The 19,038-nt window shown below is 44.9% G+C and overlaps 1 protein-coding gene across 1 annotated transcript in view; it reads right to left on the reverse strand.

Annotated features, from left to right (window-relative positions):
• CD58 (CD58 molecule) overlaps positions 1–13,705 on the reverse strand; it is a 30,885-nt gene extending 17,180 nt beyond the window's left edge. The window contains exons 1-2 of the mRNA XM_086460577.1: positions 13,654–13,705; positions 529–828 (exon numbers count right to left, since the gene is read on the reverse strand). Coding sequence (XP_086316703.1) covers positions 529–828; positions 13,654–13,705 — 352 coding nt within the window. The remainder of the gene's footprint in view (positions 1–528; positions 829–13,653) is intronic.
• Positions 13,706–19,038: the final 5,333 nt, after the last annotated feature.

The following is a 19,038-nucleotide window of genomic DNA, read 5'->3' on the forward strand; positions in this document are numbered from 1 at the left end:
TGTGCACGCACATGTGTGTGAGAAAGAAAATGTTATTTCTAAAAGTGCCCTTGTTTGTGATTCTTCAGTGACTAGTTTGAGATCCGTCATGGTTCATTGCCACTAGGACTAATATACACACTGCTAAATTGTATTTCCCGAAGACTACTAGTGAAGCTGCGTAGAGCTGCACAGGATGATGCCACAGATATTCAAGCACATATAGTATGTCTGCAGGCACATCTTTAGTAGACACATACTGCCTGAGATAACCAAACTCTTTGAGCAAGCTGAACAAGTTATCTACCTGCACAGCGTGCCATCTACACACATTCCAGAACTCATTCTGAGGTGAGTAACGATGGGCACACAAATCAGACACCACCTTTGAAAATCTGTTTAAAGTGACTAAGCAACTTAACAATATAGCCAAAGAACAGCCCCCCTCTGTTTCTGTTTGCTTCCCTGACAAATACACAATCCCGTTTCTAGACTTCTTAAAGTGAACAAAGTGGCGCAAATTCTTTATGCGGTTCTTCCACTACTTACCTAACACAGCAAGCGTGAATTTTAAGTCATAACTTTCTTTCCCAGAATCCAAGTACTCTAACACATATATGCCAGCATCATTTTTCTCCAAGTTAAATATAGTCAAGCACCCATTCTCCTTGTTAAGCAAGCCTCTGTTCTTGAGAGAAGTAAAATATGTCGGTTTGTTTTGCCCTTCCCATGCAGCCACTCTATCCTTGTTTTTCGTCCAAAAAATTTCCTCTATTTTCTGGTCTATTTTTACTGGAAAAGTAAAATTTTCTCCCAAGATGCCAAACACGTCCTCGCAGTGGATGTGTGCTACAGGGGAAAAAAAGAAAAAAAGTTACTTCAATGATTGTTTTATAAAATATTGCTTGACTAATGCTGTATGCACTATCAGATACATTCAAATTTAGGCTAGAAGCACATCACAATGTTGCAAAGTAAGTCACGTGTCAGTTAAGAATTACCCAAGCCCAGCCTGTCTGCACGATTATGTCACAGGCACTGCAAAGGGATCCAATTTCCACATTTTGGTCCCAGGTAGAATCATTGTCCTGATCATCTTCCCTATCCTAAGCTTCTCTATCTTCAGTACTTCCCCTCTGTTCACTTGAATTAGACCTTCTGCCCGTGGTCTGGTGAAAAAGATGAAATGAAGAACTGCTTTCACAAGCAGAATCTATCAGTATCTTGTTGCAGAATGCCCAGACTGAAGCTCCTGCTGAGCAAATAAACTGCAATTCTTCCACAGAGTTAGTAAAAAGCACACTTATGACAGACAATTGCTACTCAGTTCAAAGCGCCTGCTCTGAAATCATGGGGATATCAAGGATTTCATTTGGAAATGTCACTTAAGCAAGTTTATTTCACAGCCAATGTATGTGAAACAGCACCCCAACCTCTGAGATTAGCAGAGCTGCAAGCAAGAAATGGGAGCTGTCAAGAAACATTAAGGGCTATCAGTTTTCAATCAATCATATTCTGCTAAAAAAGGCCCAAACATTCAATATAAATAAACAAACAACAACAGAGAAGAGGGATAAGAGATTTTCCACAGTTCTTATTAAAAAAAGCTGTATGTGCAAAAAAAAAAAAAAATAAAATCTACTGATATAACAGATGAGACCAAATGCTGCTGTGGGGTAGGGATACTGTAAACTATTAGCATCTCTGTGTCCCTGCTTCAGTCTTCAGGAATCACCTCCTACTTCCAAATAGCTCTGAATAACTCTAAAAAAATCACAAGTCTATTGCCATGGCAGACATGTATGTAGACATTTGACAAACACGTGCCAATACTGAGCTGAAGTCACACTTGCATTAAGGACTCTATTCTGCTCCATGGTAGTTGCTAAGTTTTTACCACTAAGTTGAAAGAAGGGCATGACTAAGATATAAATGAGGCCTCAAATTAAGGCACGATTCCCAATATGCACCATGGAAAACTCCCCTTTAAACAGTAACTGTGCAGAGAAATAGAGAAACTGTGCAGATGAAAGAAATATTTCAGAAGCCTACTCCTCAGGCCAAATGCTCCCAAGTGATGGCTACTATTTTGGGTTTCTTTTGGTGTTGACTTTTTTTTTAATTCTTAAACGGCATCAAGTCAAGAACCCACCAATCCCTGTATCATTCTGTGCTTCCTTTGCTTCTCATGTCATCATCTTATTATTGTTCATAAATCGATGCAGATACTACAGCTTTATCACATCAAAACAACAAGTCACTTCACTGTATATGAGTGCAGAAAACAAACTATAACCCATCTTGCTCCACATCCTATCTTCTTTCCATATGAAAGCAGTCAGGAGGTCACACAGGCCAGTCATTAAGTAGATTAGGTTCCCCATCGGCAAAGAGCAACGCTCACCAGCATACCAAGTGTCCTGCTCTTCTGCCTGGTGTCACATCACAGAACCAAAGACTTTCTCAGACAGGAAACTGAAGGCAAGCAATGGGAAACACACTTCTGTGTGCTTGGGTACAGAACTGCACACCCAGGTGGTCTTCTCCATGCCTTGCTTCTCATGAACTACCCAATTTGTTTGCAATTTACTCATGGAAGTGCCATTCTCATGCCATTACAGTTTCTACTTCTTGTTGTCCACACTTACACTGTGGCCTTTTCCAGGCACAGGAACTGGAAAAGTAAACAGGGCAAAGAGGGCTCAGCTATCACCTCCAAATCTTTTCGACACAACCCACTTGCCTTCCTCTTCTATACTGTTCAGACATATTTAAACATCTCACTTGCTCCCACTGCTCCAGTATGAACATCTCTTTCCACCCATCTCAGTCAACTATTTGCAGAAAAGAGAAGAACCCAGGAGCTCCAACATTGTTGTATAGAGCCCACAAGAAGGCAGGAAGCTGGGCAAGATGAAATATTGTTTTCATCTGACAAAGCCCAGAGTCTTGTTAGAGACCTTCGTTTCATAAAGACAATTTCTAGGAGTGCATTTTCCTCAGGAAGTCATCTGTCACTGTCTAGGGACCTGTAATATTCCTAGCATGGAGAAAAATTCCCTGCTCTATCCACCGTGAAATTCTACCTCTCAGTAACTTCGGCTCACAGACACAACCAAGCTGTGGTGGCTTAATGTCAGCATGCATAAGCCAAGCCACAGTGGCTGTTGACAAGTGCAAGGTAACGTGACTCTTCTGGGAGGAAAGCAGACATTTGCTGGGGACTAAGAAGACAAGCAAGGACAGCCACCACTCCTCAGCCAACCACTAATAACTTCCTAAACCTGGGTGTTGATGCATGTAAACTCCCCACATCGTTGCTCTCTTTCAGTTAGTCACAATGCCTAGGCTGGAGTTACGATGGCAAGATTGTTTCTTCTTCAAGACCAGATACGAGGCTGGAGGGAAGCAAAGCTGAAAATAAAACATTTTCCTTCCACAGCTTCTGCTTGGCTTGGGGGAGCACCACCCTCTTCAGTGCACTCTCTTCTTGCTGGCTGGTGAAACAAAGGCTTGGCAGCAAGGAGCTGGAGAGTTCCTGCCCAAGGACACTCAGGGCTCCCAGGAATAAGACAGGGAATAAGACATCATCTCCTCCTGTCCAAAACCAGGGATCAGACACTTTTACCTCCCTGTTTCACCACTCTTCTGAAGACATTGAAGAGACCTTCTACTCAATGCTGTCAGCTTCCTTTTTTTAAGGAAATTATACATCATACAGAAATATTGCATAAGGTCTCCACCACATAGCTTTGACCTTCTAAAGGAAGCATGTGTCATCATACTTTTTCTAAATTTCCAAGGAACCCTTCCCCCTTTTGTACTTCACTTTATACAGAGGCTGATTTCCTGTTCCACAGCAGTTAACTTCTCTGCTGTGAACAAAGAGGGACAAGTAACAGCCAAACACTCCTCATACACTCTTTTTGGATGGCTAGAGATAAGAAGGATATTTCTCTGTTCTCTTCCTCTCTCCTTATCTTGGAATAACAGGGTACAAGAAAGTCCACACAACAAAGCAGCGCTACACTAAGGCCTCCAGAAACCATCAGACTACCTGATCCTGTATTTCCTTCAACGCACTCTAAATTCCATCTTATGCCATGTCTTCCAAACAAAACAGGTAACAAAACTGTTACTGGTAAAGAGAAGCTAACGCTGTGCAAGCAAAGACTCTTCTGCAAACCCACCACCTCATCTCATCTACATCATCTTCTTTTCCCACTCCTCCAGCAGCCAGATACCTTTGCCTAAGCAGCCTTCTCGTCCTACCCAGGACTCAGAGCCACGGCCAAGCATTCTGCCTACCACGCATCAGCTGAACCACAACAACAGCAGGGGTGCACAGATTTGGCCTGTAGCAAACAGCATGCCATGAATCTTAGCCTAGTTTGCAGTACATTAAAATATTTCAGATTTTCTCATGTTTGACAACAATTGAGCTAATGCACGTAACCTGGAACTTCGTGTTAACCGAATCACCTCTCTGAACACAGAGCCTGGATTGCAGCCTACACAAGACAAGCACAGCCCTTCACTCACAGAGTAACAGGTCACCCATACACCCTAGCATGCTATAGTCAAGTTTCAATATAAGGTATCCGCATGTTCTGTTCAGACTGAGTAAGTGGAATTTAATATTCCATTTATCAGCAATAAATACTTCGTGATGGTATTTGTCTACCTGATTTGATTTTCTTCACTACTTTCCTTGGAACTGATGTAAGGCTTAGTTATTCCAGAGAACTTCCACAAGCCAATTCCCTTTTTATTTTTATCATTATCACCTTTTCTGGTCTCAAGTATCTATTTTAAATGCACATATGTATATATTAGGTCCACACAAGCAGTAGTTAGGCTCCCATATCACCACTAAGATGTTAACGCTCCACCTGCTGAAGCGGGGTGGGAAAGTTCTTACTGATTAGCTTATAGCAAGGAACTGTCTGCCTCAGGAGCTGGGCTTTTTAAATAGTGGACTTTCGTTCTGTTTTTTGTAACTTCCCAACTACCCCTTTTTTAGGCTTTTTTTGTTGTTTTTAAACTGTGAATTCCCCCAGCAACTATAAGCAGCAGAGAGTTACGTTCCCCCCTAACCCTTAGAACTACCAGTTGCAAAGAACCCTGAAATAAATGTTCAGTCCAGAAGGACTATCAGAATATTCACCCATAGTCTTCCTAATTCCCTCAGAGGCCACAGACACAACCCGCTCCCCAAACTCCAGTAAGAAAGTACTTAGACCTGTGGTATGAAAGTACAGGTAAAATCCACAGTCAGGAAAGAAAGAATGCAGATGATAGTAATCTGTAGCAGTGTCCCAAGCTGTTGCAAAAGAAAATCAGATTTGTGCAGGAATCACTACAAATCTTGTATGTAACATCAAAAGCAAAGTTTTTCACTTGCATACTGCAGCAAGTTCAGAGGTATGCGTTGCTACTCCTGGACAATACAGAGCCACCTGCATCTACAGAGCTCTACACATCAGCAAAGACAGGATCTAAGAGTGGCAGCCACTAACAAGCCTGGGTCCCTCCCTCCCCATCACAAAATCCATACTTTCAGTTATATCCCTCAGCACGGGCCTAACAACAGGCAGCATCCCCATGCAAACGTTACCTAGTAATTTTAAAACTATGCTGCCGACCAGAAGTGTGGGGGTGACCCACCCGTTCCTCCCTCTCCTTTGTTTTTGCCTGCGTGTTCCCACAATGAGAGTCATGCAGAGAGTGCAATCTACTGAAAGTTTACTTGACACACACTTCCACTCAAGAAAAACAGCAACAAACCAACCCCAAAAAAACCACAGAAGGACTGTAATTCTCAGATGTGACTCACGGTGGGAACATTGGTGCTCGCACATGGGATGGAGCAGAAATCAGTGAATTGGGAAAGAACACGAGTAAGACTTGTGCTTTGGCCAGCAGCACAGGATGACTCGGAGTGCAGTGACTACACCCATGGGCTGGAGCAGACTTCCTAAAATAGCTACCAGAAAATGATGAGGATTGAGCTGCATCCTAAACCAAACCCCTGTGTTTACCCACTTCATTGAGGGCGCTTGCCTCTATCTACTCTGGGTTCACAGCCCTAAATCTTCCTAGGACAGAGGTAAAGCCTTCAAAAATGCTGTCAGAGACAGAGATGCTGCCTCCCTTTTCTCCAGTAACTCGCCAGTCAAACCGTATGTTCAAGACCTTTTCGTATGTTAAAAGAGGTAAAATGCACAGTCAAATGAAGAAACGGCTCACTAGTGCCCTGACCAGACCTGACGCCTGCATTATAACTCCCTAGTGCACACTGTCACACCCTGAAGAGGAGAAAGAAAAAGCACATTCCACTGCACAGCTCAGGGAAGCCTACAGGAGGGTTTTCTAAGCCTTGGTACATGACCCACAGAAGAACTCCACGGATTCCAGCAGAGCTTAGGTACAAGAAATATACACAAAAGCTTGGCTATGACAAGGAGTAGACAATCCTGGATACTTCCAGAGAAACAAGTTGAAGAATGGGGAAAACAGAGGACCAAAACATCAGCTCCACAGGAATAAAGATGCCACCAGTGTCAGACACCAGCTGACTTTGACACCAGAATTGAGAGGAAGGTGCAAATTTCCAACAACTTTTGTAAGTTCAGTTCCAAAGATTTATTTTTTTTTTTACAATAGCCAGAATTTTCAGTTCCTCTTCCCTGTTCCCACGTACATCCCTCCTCCACTTGCTGAACCTCACAGATCTCTCTAGCTCCCTCCACCCTGCTTCCTGCCCAAACCTCTTCCACTCCCCTTGTCCTCAGATTACTTGTCCAGTCTTATTCTTCCTACTACTTGCCATAGTTACTACCACCATGTACTTGCGTGCTAGGTCTGCTTGGATGGAGTTAATTTCCTTCATAGCAGCCTGTACGGTGCTGTGGTTTAGATCTGTGACCAAAACAGTGTTGATAACACACCAGTGTTTTAGCTATTGCTGAACAGCGCTTGCACAGCATCAAGACCTTCTCTCTTTCTGACTCTGCCCAATCCTAGGCTGGGCATGGGCAAGAAGTCGGGAGGGGACACAGCTGTGACAGCTGACCCCAACTGACCAAAGAGATATTCCCTACCATATGTCATGCTCAGCAAGAAAAATGAGGGGGAGAGTGAGTTTTTCCAAAGTAGCCATGGCTCAAAGAAGCTCGCTGGTGGGAAAGGACGAGTGATTGCCTTTGCATCACTTGGTTCCCCTGCTCCCTTTGTTCTCCCCCCTTCACTTATTAAATTGCCTTTATCTTGACCCATAAGTTTTTCTTGCTTTTACCCTCCTGATTTTCTACACCATCCTGCTGAGGGAGGAGTGACCGAGCGACTCAGTGGGGCTTCACAACTTGTTTAGAGATCTTTACCCACCTCTGACTCTACTGTGAGCCAGGAGGATCTGGTTCACAACAGTGCACCTGGAATCCTGATGTCTTTGCCTTTGAATTAAGGACAGAATCTGTCTAATCCAAAATTTTGCAGCTCAGGCCTGTTTCTTCAAAAATCTGAAACTGAAGCTCCAAAGCAAGTGCAGTGCACATCTCAACATGGATACTGATTGTGCAGCTCTGGCAAATTTTCTTAATCTTTAAGATTTTGGCTTTTGATGTCAAAGCAACTCTGAGGAGATGCCTCTAAACAAACTTCATGTTAGAAGTACCCACTGGGCTGTATTTCCAAGTTGGAAAGGATACTCTTTTCTCTGAATGTAAATGTTTGAACTCTTATTTTTGTGGCACTTCCTTGATTTCGGTGGTTTTCCGTTTGCCAAGCCATTGCCTCAGGGTTAGTTCCAGGTAAGTCTATTAATTTCATACTAAACAAACATCAACGGAAATATTCTATCTCTAGCAAGTCCGCCTGTTCATACACCAGGATAAAGGTATGTGTACAGTGTCACCAGGGCCACCCTAAAGGTACCAGTAAGAGAAAAAGCTTCACAAAATTACTGTTATTTTAGCTAGTGTAACATCTCTGCCTTTTAATTACCGTGGTATAGTGGCATTGGTCAACCTGCACTCACACCTCTCATACTCAATGTTGCACTCCACTAACAGCCAGGAGCACTTTCTGATGTAACGGCCTAGATACACACAACATTATTAGCACCTTCTCACAGCTCTCATCACCCTGGATTAAGTGAAGAGTTTGCACTTCTGCTAAGAAAACCACATGCAGTTTGTCATGCTTCTTACTACCCATCAATCACAAACCTGAATTCACCTCCATCATTCCTATCACTTGGATAGTAATGCAGCCTACAACCCAAGGATTTTACCTTTGTATAGTCCTAACTCCTGAGCCTCAGTCCCCAGAAATTACCGCTGAGCAGCATTATGACTTTATTAATAGATATTCAGTCACAGTTATTTGGTCATTGATTTAACCCATCTTACTATAGAAGACTACAGAAGTGCAAGACATTCTCTAGGAGTCAAAGAAAGACCGATCCTGGCCTTACAAGACTCTTTCTCACACACTGTTCTACAGGAAGGAAACTTCATCTATTCTGCGGAAGTCAAAGTCCACTAACAAAGCAGTACTCCAGGGAATTCACCATACGGAGGAGAGGTTACTGCAGGACCATGGTTTCCAAATCTTCTTGTGCTGTGAGAGGCACTATATGGGGCAGTGGTGGAAAGGGAGCACATAAAATCATACTTGGATGTCCTGTAGTTATAGCATGACATGCTCTACATATGCAAACTTAGGATAACCTAATCACTTAACTCCAGCTTCAGAAGGTTTATACAGTAGACTATTACTGCCTGTACTTTGAGGCAACCCAGTTTCAGCTAGTTCTCCTGCCAAGAACATTATCAACAAGGCCCTCATTCAGGTCACTCACGCACAACAGCAGGCTGAAACGTGAGAAATCCTGTCCTAAAAATCTTGTGCCCCCTGGCCCGGACAATTGATTAGCTCAGGGCAATTAAGCTAACACCTCAGCCCACTTGGGGTGGGGGTGGGGGGTGGCCATCCCACTCTCCCTCCCTTCCTGCTTTTGCCCTCCTGTTTGCAGTCCTGCTCTGTTGGCATGCTCCCTGGATTGAGCCAACACCAGTCATTAACTTTATAGCAGTTTTTTTGACAACACAGTGAGCTAAACCCAGTGAAGGCCCAGGCCAATACATGGCAGGATGAGGTGAGGGTGGGAGGGGAAGGACTGGGAATTCTCACTTTTTGCAATGGTGAACTATTAGGGAGGACCACTGTGTCCTGTAGGATATTGATTATTTTCAATCTCTGGGCTTTGCTTAGGGACAGAGCTGACTTGCATTTAAGCCTACCCCAAACCGCTAGAAGTTCAAATCCTCTGGCCACTTACTCCCAGCATCCGGATAGCACTTCCTACGCTGCACTAGCACAGTCTTTATGTAGCAATACGATCAACACGACTGAGAAAATAATCTGTCTCAATAACATTTTCCTTCAACCAAGTTCATGTTCAGCCAGATCGTCTTTGCAGTTCTGTTTGTAAAGAACAGCACAACTGGACGGCATAGAGAGGAACTGTTCTTGTCCTGTGGCACACCAGCTTAAATGTACTCGAAACTACAACCTATGTCTCTTACAAACCCTGTGTCACCCAGCTAGGCTACAGCCACACCACTGAACATGGCCAGTGTGGCCTCATGAGGCTGCAAACTGATAGTAAGAGCATTGAAAAAAACCACCACCAACAACAATGACAAATCCACATACACAATCAATTTTTTTTTGACAAACACCTTTAACCACACTGTCAACTCTCAAAATCAAAGGAGTCTATGCATGCAATCCAGAGATGATCCTGGCCTTCTAAGGACTAAGAACATTCACCACATTGAGCCAAGAAACTATCGGTAACATTTTTCACTCTGTGTTCACTCTGTAGTGCTAAATATCAATGGCAAAAGAATTATTTGTTTCTTTTCATTTTTAATATGACATAACAGCCACAGCTCTGGAGGCAAAGACTTACCAAGAATTTTTAAGCAGGTGGCAGAGGATTTTTTCTTTTTTTCATTTGTGAGAAATTCAGAATTTCCCCTGTTTATTCAGGAAGATTCAAGAGTAAGGTAACAGGACAACACAATCAGGTGTCGGCTTCATACAGCTGATGACTGATTTTTCCATTCATACCATTTAAAACTGTGTTTAACATTTCTGTTAGCAACCTACTGAACTAACCACACTCAACAAGTAACCTGAATTTGTTAGGAGTTCAGATTTTCCCCCATTGATCCCAACATCTTGTGATGTAGTTCCCATGACATGTCTCATGGAATGGAAAGACACAGGAAAAAACATCAAGCAATCCTGGTATTTTTTGATCAACAAAAACGTAGAAAGGAGAGTATAATTCTCGGTGTAGAGAAAGAAAGAGGGGAAATTTTAAAACAAAACCAAAAACAAGCCCAAACCTGTCAAACTGCCTAATGGGAAAGAAACAGGAAGCCACATTAAGGTAAGTTTGATTTCTGTATTGGTCACTTTCAGAAGTCATCAAAAAGAAAACATGTGAGTTGCTAACAAGTATTTTTCTGACAGCCCATGCTCAATATTGTATATGGTAACTTCTGCTCTTAGCTGAATCAGGTTTTCTCCCCTTAACTCAATTTTTGTAAAAGAAGTTGAATTGGGAAATGAAGCATTAAGGAATTCAGCAAAATATGAAAGAACTAGAAGGCAGTAATACTGCTTAGAAATGAGCTGATGCTCAGAACACTGAAAGAATACCCTGGCTTTCAGGTGAGCTACAAATGCAGCATGCTTCTAGGTGCTCTAGTTCACTCATCCAGCTTACCTCCCTTATTCCCTCTGCTGCTGGGGTGAAGTCCTGACTCTGCTAAGGTCACTAGAAGTTTGGCTGCTATCTGCCATGCAGCAGGATGTCCCCATCAGCACAGCCGGCACTGTGATCCTCCTGCTGGTGTGGTAGCCAGCAATTTATTCACCTCATGTGGGGAGGGTGCAAAGATATCTCTGTGGATTCCTTCAACAAACCGGGACACAGATACTATATTGACTTTTTTCCACGCACACACGATCTCCAGGATCCCAAAATTGAGGTTTGGCTTGAATTACCAATGACTGAAGGAGCATGGTCTTGGTAGGTCTAAATTCACAGCCTCAATGTGACCTTAACACTTTAAACATTGTATTTGCAAGTCTGAGCTTTTACCAGACAAAAACCTGACCTGCAGGGCATTGTGAAAAGCTGTCATCCCTATGCGGTGACTAGGGATTCTGAAGATGCCAAAGCTACACTGCAACTTCTGCGTATCACAGGTTCCCACAGGGGAATGAAGCAGCACATCTTCAGGTCAGATTATGCTATGTGCTTCTCTCTCCCCCCTATTTCCAGATGTTCAGCAACATGAGACTGGGATAGGTGCAGTGTTTTGAATTTGGATGGAGAAGCAGGGAGGCTGGGAAGGCAGGGACTCAGGAGGGGAAGGCCAATAGACAATGAGGATCTACCAACAGCATCCTGGTGTTTACAACAGGTGTTTGCGAGGCTAGAAACCTGCATGCTGAGTCAAACCGTCACCAATTTACTTTGAGCACTTGGGCAGATCACTCTGACTTTCAGGGTCTTGTTTTTCTCATGCAGAGATGACAGATTACTTTACCTTGATAAAATTAACATAAGAACATTTACACACAGGCAATGCCACACACAACAGCAATAATGCAAGCATACATACAAAAAGATGGTGTGAAATCTTGCCGATTTAGTTTAGTGAACAACAGTAAAGAGTTCGTATTCCTCATCTCCTACCCTAATCAACCCCTGCAAATCAAAGTTTTACAGAGGAAAAAACAACAGAGCTAGTTAATTTTTTTCCTTAAAGGAGGGTATTATGATACTTGCAGCCACAATTACCCTCTCCAGTTGCCCAAATACCATCGTCTCTCCCTTTCAACTGTATGTTGTTTGGAATCTGGAACCTTGTTTCCTGGATAAGTCTACAGCACCTGGACTCAGATGCTCAGCGTAGCAGCAGCATGCCAACTCATGTAATGTAAGGTAACAAAGTGCCTTCACACACACAAAAAGCTACAAGAGGAGACAACTAATCACGCATTACTAACACTCATTTAGAACTATTTGCAGAAGCACTGCAGGGGAGATGAAGAAATTGCATCTAAAGCTGAAGTCAGGCAGACTGATTCACGCAGAGTCCTAGTGTCCCCACTGGTCCTCCTCACACATCAGCTCCCAATGCTCTCTTATAGTCTTGGCTGCAGAACAGGATCTCACAATATAAAAAACCAAGCTGAAGACTTCTGGAATAGTATGGGAAGAATCTCAGTGAGATGTTCTGAACAGTCAGTAGCAGAAACAGCTACTTAAAGCCTTCAGGAAAAGCAAGAGGAAACTGTTCTTTTTTAAAATGGGATGCAATAGGTCCTGTCTCAGGCACATCCAGGAAACTCCCAAAGCAACAAAAAAAAGTCACCTAGAAATCTCTTAGCCTAGAGGGATGATTAAAAAGTCTATATTTAGCAAGCCATGCTGCTCGGCCCATCTAGCAACAGCAGCTACTTCTGATGACAGTGAGACAGTTTGTGCATCTGCCTGCCATTTCAAAACGAGCGAGTTTTGTTTGTACCTCTCAAGTTCACAGCCCTATGCAAGGGCTAGGGACACGAGGGCTATGCTCCCCAGGTACACAGGTAGAATTTGGATTAAGAAGGCCGTTGTTTAGTATTTCACGAGAAGTTAATAGCAACCATTTACTTCTACCAAAAAAAAAGCCCAAATTATTTTAAAAAAAAAAACAAACAAACACAAAAACCCCCACAAAACAAAACCATTGAGAACTCTGATGATTTTTCCTTGAGCAAGAAGTAACACAGAATACAAACCAAACAGCATTTGCATATACAGGTACGAGAGGACTATTTTTACAACAAAACTAGTTTCCTAAATTCCTGAACACCTCAGGAACCGGGGGCAAACCTGCTTTGGGAGCACGGGGCTCCCCCCTGCAGAGGTGCTCCCCGCCCGGCGCTGCCTGACTTCACACGCACTCACCGCAGCAGCCTGCCATAAAAATCACACCCATTTCCTACCGAAACCTTCCCTCTTACACAAGCCTGAGACAAACCGGGCACGAACGTTATCCGTGACAAGAACGGGGCGGGGGTAATCCTCAACGTACCGATTAGTGGTACGATGAAATTCCGGTGTCAAACGCGGGGGGAAGGCAGCTATTTGGGTCTGCCTACTACCGTTCAGAAGGATAGAAAGCAAAGGGCCAGGGCCAGCTCCCCGCGGCACCGGGCAGCCAGCCGCAGAGGCCACGGCAGGCCCCCCCGCCCGGCCAGCCCGGCACGGCCGCGGCCGGGGAGGCGGGAGGGGGCAGCTCCGCCGGCCGGGGGCAGCTCCGCCGGCCGGAGCCCCTCGCCAAACCCAAACAGCGACGGCCGAACCGCCGCCCTCGCCGCTCCCCGCCCCGGGGCGGCACGGGCCCGCCAGGCCGCCTGCGGAGGGAGGGCCGGGGGTGCCCTGCTCCCCGCCGCGCCGCCGTTACCGCTCGCTTCCCGCCCGGATCCCGCGCCCGCTCCCTCCGCTTCGACACCGGTGAGGGCAGCCGGGCGGGAAGGTTGGGGGGGGGGGGAAGCGGAGGGCTCGGTAGGGTCGCCGCCGCCCGTCTCACGACTTACCCAGGAAGGACACAAAAAACAGGAGCCGCCCCAGCCAAACCGGCAGCCTCATCGCTGCTCTCCCCAGCAGCTCTTTCGACCGGCCCCAAATAGAAACCGAAAGATGAGGGCGGTCCGCTGCCCGCCTCCCCGCCCTCGGGCTTCCCGCCGGCACGCCCGGCCTGCTGGCAGGCCTCTCGGGGGTGCTGAGGGACCGCGGTTCCTCTGGAAACTCCGGGCCTCCGTTAGGGAAGGGGATTTCAGACCTCGCGGCCGCCTCCGGTGTGTCTCGGTGGGTTGCGGCTGCCCGAGAGGAGCTGAGGTGCGAGGTGATGCTGCCAAGGGGGTTTCTGGTTCGTGGGGCGCTACTCCAGCGAGCGCTGGCGGGAGACAGCGTCGTGTTGCCCTTACAGCAGGAAAGCTTCAGTTCTGCTGATTGAAAAGCTGAAAGTAAATCAATGGAATCTGGAGCGGGAGCCCCACGGGTTAGGGGGGGGGGACAAATTTCAGCAGGTAACATGCAGCTCGCCACCTCAGAAAACGATGGTCCTCTAAACCTAGTACTCCCTGGAGCCTGGTGTTTGACACTGATGCTCCCCAAAACGCCCGCCGTTCTCTTTAGGGGGGCACCTGGCAATATCTCTGCTTGAGGGGTGGGCTGGAGGCTAAGCTTGGCCATGCCCACCTGTTTCACCTAAGGCTGGGCTGGCCTCTGTGGGGATGACCTTCTGAGTGAAGGGAAAAAAAATAAAACAAAGTTCTGGGTTTTCTAGGGTTTTCCTTTGACCAGCTGCTCAGAAGCCCATTCACAAAACTAAAATAAACTTACATCCCCTTTCATGGGTGACTGGCCTCTTGACAGGACAGTGTTTTTGAGGTAGAAAGGGAAAATACCAGAACAGTTTGGGAAAAATAAATACTCAGCAGCTCTTGAAAAATTGCTAGTCTGCCAAATACTCCAGTGGCAGCCCTGACCCAGCTTTCCTCCCACGGCAATGAGTTGCTGCAAGTGGATACTTCAGCCTCCTTTGCCTGCATCCAGCTTGCAGTGCATTATCCTGGCTGAGAAGAATCCAGCTGCCGACAGGTCCAGCTGCAGCCCTTAGAGCCTCAAAGCATGCTCAGTTCCCAGGAGCTTGACTGCCTGTCCCAGGGGAACACCAGCATGTCACTAGTGCTGGACGGGGAGGCTCTCACCACAGATTTATCCCTCAGCTGGCTCTCTCCTGGTGCCCTCAGCCCACACGCTCACTGCCAAGCAGCTGTGTCAGGGCCACTTAAAGTGACTTCAGCTTCGCTCTTCGCGCAATGCCCACAGCAGTTTAGGAAAAAAAAAAAAAAAGGCAACCATGGAGATCTCTAACTAGGGGACCTTCCAAAATTGACACATTGACACTGGAGATTTCAATTGAATGGACAGGCATTTCAATGCTGAGTGGGCTTTTTTCCTCCTTCTAGGAGTCACTGTAAGCTCCCTTACCTCATTGCTGCAGGCTGCAGCATAAGCTAGAATGACACTGCAGCTTGAGATGAGCAATGCTGTCTTGTTCAGTTCTTACAAAATCAGAGTAATACTGATCCATTTTCCATAGCTGTGTTGGAACGGCATGGCATGTAACTGGCTTCCGAATGGAGTCAGACCCATCCCATAAATTCCTTTTGCTCAGTGACAGAAACCCACAACAAGCCTTTCTGTCCCTCTGTTCCCTTTTCCCCTTCAATGCCTGTCAAGTGTCAAAGGGAGCTCCCTACCCTGTAAAGACTCCAAGTTGCAGTGTTTACACCAGAAATGTAATGTGGCCATCTTCCTGCCATATTCTGGTGGCAGGAGCAGGTCTTCTCTGCTGCTGACTAGTCCTCTTGTCAGGTAAAATGTCCTCCCAAGATGTCAGAGACTTTGGATTGACCCTTCTTGCTGGGAGGATGCCACCTCCCACCTCCCACACTACAAATTTCGTGTAGGTTATGAGATCTTCAGGGTTAGCAGAGAGAAACCTGAAGCAAACACTGACACTTTCACCTAGAAACAGGTTATTTTAGGGTAGAAGGAACCACTGGAGGTCACCCACACACGCTCAAAGCAGGGCTGAGTTCTTCCTACCAAGCTGCTCCACGTTGTAGAGGATGATTAGGGCTTAATGGGGCAGAGAAAATGAGACAGAAACTTGAGCCTGGTGGCTGGTGCCCTCACCTAGGCTCTTCTAATTTTGGGAGACTTACAGGGATACACAGCGGGGATGCATTCTCCCTTCTTGTGCGTACTTACACAGTCCTGTTAGGTAGAAGGTCCATAAAGTACTCCCGAAAGACTCAAGAAAATGACTGGTTTTCCTCCTTTCCTGACTGAGTACCCAATGTGACTTGCCCATGTTTTCCCTTCCTCAGTTGCCAAGTCAATCTTTAACGTTTTCTTCCTACTATCTCATAGCTAGGACACTTCTGAAAGTCAGGAGTTTGAATCACTTTTTGTTGAGGTGAGAACTAAACCTGGTTCCTCTGTCAATGCTGGGAACAATACACAGGAGCCTATGTGCTTAACACAAAGCAATGATTGCTGCTCCACGGGCAAAGAAAAGAAAATACAGGAGCTGTGATACCAAATATTCCAGCAGTAGAGTGGATCCAGACCTTAATGAACAGTGAGATAAGCTCTGCATGTATTTCATGCCCTCCCTCAAATGCAAAGACCACAGGGAGTGGTTTTGAATAGTCAGCATTTGCTTAGCTCACACTTGGTTTCCCCCAAGGTTATGCACTGCTACCCTGACTGCATTGTTCCTGATATCAATCAACAGTTTTCCAGTCTAAGTGAATTTTCTTGTGATCCGATTTCTACTTGGCTACTGGGGCATTTGCAGTGCTTATACACCTCTGCCAGCTGTTGCTTTGTGCGTGGGGGGACGACAGTTTCAGCTGAGTTGGGCACTTTCAGCATTAGCTTGACTGTGCAGACTGTGTGATATTTTTTTTCAATTTTTTTAAATGAAAGGAATGTGTGCAGAAAATCAAGTTTGTTTGCTTTCATTATCCTTGACTCATTCTCAAGTGAATCACACTGTGCTTCGTGATGATGCGCTGCAAGGAACTGTTAAAATGTGGTTTGAAAGTCCTTGCAACAGTGTTCCCCCTGCCATTATAATCACTCCCGTCGGGAAGTAAAGTAAGTGGCACCAACATTGAGTTACTGAGTAATTAAGTTCACAAACAAAAAGAGAAACCCCTTCATACCAAGATAGTTTTACTTGTAAAAGCATTTTAAGCATAGAGGAACTGAGTGGCTTTCGCTGTTTGCCTGAGGGACCACCACAGTGTGCTGATATAACCAAAAATTTCCTGGAATTACTAAATCTGAGATTGCAGAAAAAAAAAACCTGCTCAGGAAACAGAATTTTCAATTTCATGTAGACTTTTTTTTTTAGCATACCAGGATGCTGTTTAACAACTCTGCAAATATACACTGCAGTGCAAAACAAAATCAGATCTGCACATCTTGGCTGCAGGTTTGTTTTACTCTAAGGCTGTAATAGTGGTGCCTGCCTTACATTACATGTCATTTCAAAATTTCCACAGAACTTGGCAAAGAGTAACAGTTGCATCCTGCTACAAAGGGTAGAGCTTATTACCATAATTTTAAATAAAAAATGGAAAGAACTGTTCACTGCTTTTCTTTAGGTGCTCCAATTTGTTTTAGGCTAAGAAATTTTCCGTTTTCACAGTTATGCTGTTGCTCTAGAGGCTTGAATGGAGATGTCACTGCCTATTGGTATGGTTTCACATACACAAGTTTATTTCCTTCTTTCCTGATTGAGAGATTATCCAGATCAGGGGAATTTGTGGGTGTAACGAAGAAGGAGTGGGCCCGTTGCAGTCTACAGGCTTTTGTCTTACAACCTGTGAATCAACGGGAGTCTAATGCTGGGCTTGGAAAGATGAAGAGCGGGCTGGAAGCCAGGAGTTGGCTATTTGTATTGCAGCTTTCAATCTTGGAAAATTGATAGGGTTGACAAACTCAATTGCATATTTGAAGAGACACTAAGAACCTTCTTCTCTGACAATAAGCCAGCTTGATTATGAAGTATTTCAGTATCAGAATGTATCTGTGTATGTGTCTCTGGAAGGATGCAGACGAGGCAGGGCTCCAGCAGCCCTCCAGGCCAGGCAGCTGATGCTGCCTAACTTCCCTGTGAGAACTGGGGAAATTTCTGTCAGGAGAGACTTGGAAATAAAAAAGATCTTCTGCCTAAAACAGCCATAAGCCTTTGGCTGGAGCAAACTGGAGTAAGGAAATGACTGATATTGTCAATAACTGTAAAGGAAAATAATATCTGATGCTTTTGGAATGGTCTTTGGTCACCTTTCTGATCAGATGGAAGAATTTTTTTTCATTTTATTGTTCAAATAAAGCAGCTGTAGAATAGTGCCTGGACAGGGAATGCTCCTTCGCTCATTACCTTCTTGCCATTTAACACAGTCAAGGGCAAAGCTGCCTTGTTCTTCTGCAAGAAGGACCAACACACACCAATGAGACTTGGGAATGAGGTGTGCCTTTGCCTGAAACGCAGCCAGGGAGGTGGTACCACCATCTTATGAATGTCCTGTGATGGACTACTGGTTACATGTTTGGTGGTGCACTTATGCATCTCCATCTGTTTATACCAAAGCACTATAAAGTTTTTTGCACTTTACCACAGCACTAAAGATCTGTTTGAAGTATTTGCATGCTTATGATACTGGTGCGTTCCTGAGATCATCCTTTTATTTCCTGTAGTATCTGAAATGCAGCCTCTGAAGAAAAATGAAGAGTGTCCCCGCCTAAGAAATGTACAGTCTGAGTGTATTATGGCAGTACAGACACCAGTTACTTTTTAACCTGTATTTCCCCTCACTTTTCAGAAGTAATTCGTTGCTTTGCTTTCTTTGGCAATTATGGGAATCTAACCAAAAGTAGAAACACAGGAAAGAGACAGCAATGAAATAGGAAAAATACACAAATGCAAGGCTGGTATGAATCTTCCTGCATGGACTTAGTGTGAAGCCTTATGACAAATCAGTGTCCCTAGTCAGAATTTGGCAGACAGGTCTAGGTGGCAAGGATAAAGCACTGTAACTCTGTCTCTTCCTGCGACTGGTTTCACTAGCTGAATTCTGAAATGAGAAGTTTGCCTGCAGGAAAAGGAGGTAGGGAGGAAAGGCATGTCAGCATCTTTTTTAATGAAAGTCAGTGAAGCCCTCTACTGACACAGACTTTGGCTAATGGTCAAATAAGAGCAGAGGTAATTGCCCCTAACCTTCTTTCCCCCAAAGAGCACAGGCTGGTTGATCATTAACAGAGTCAAACTGATCGAGAAACCCACCACGGCTGCTTTTCTCTGTCCAATCTTGTACTTGTAGTGGACTAACAGGAAG

The sequence above is a fragment of the Leptosomus discolor genome, chromosome 1, assembly GCF_034619465.1.
Source record: "Leptosomus discolor isolate bLepDis1 chromosome 1, bLepDis1.hap2, whole genome shotgun sequence".
NCBI lineage: Eukaryota > Metazoa > Chordata > Aves > Leptosomiformes > Leptosomidae > Leptosomus > Leptosomus discolor.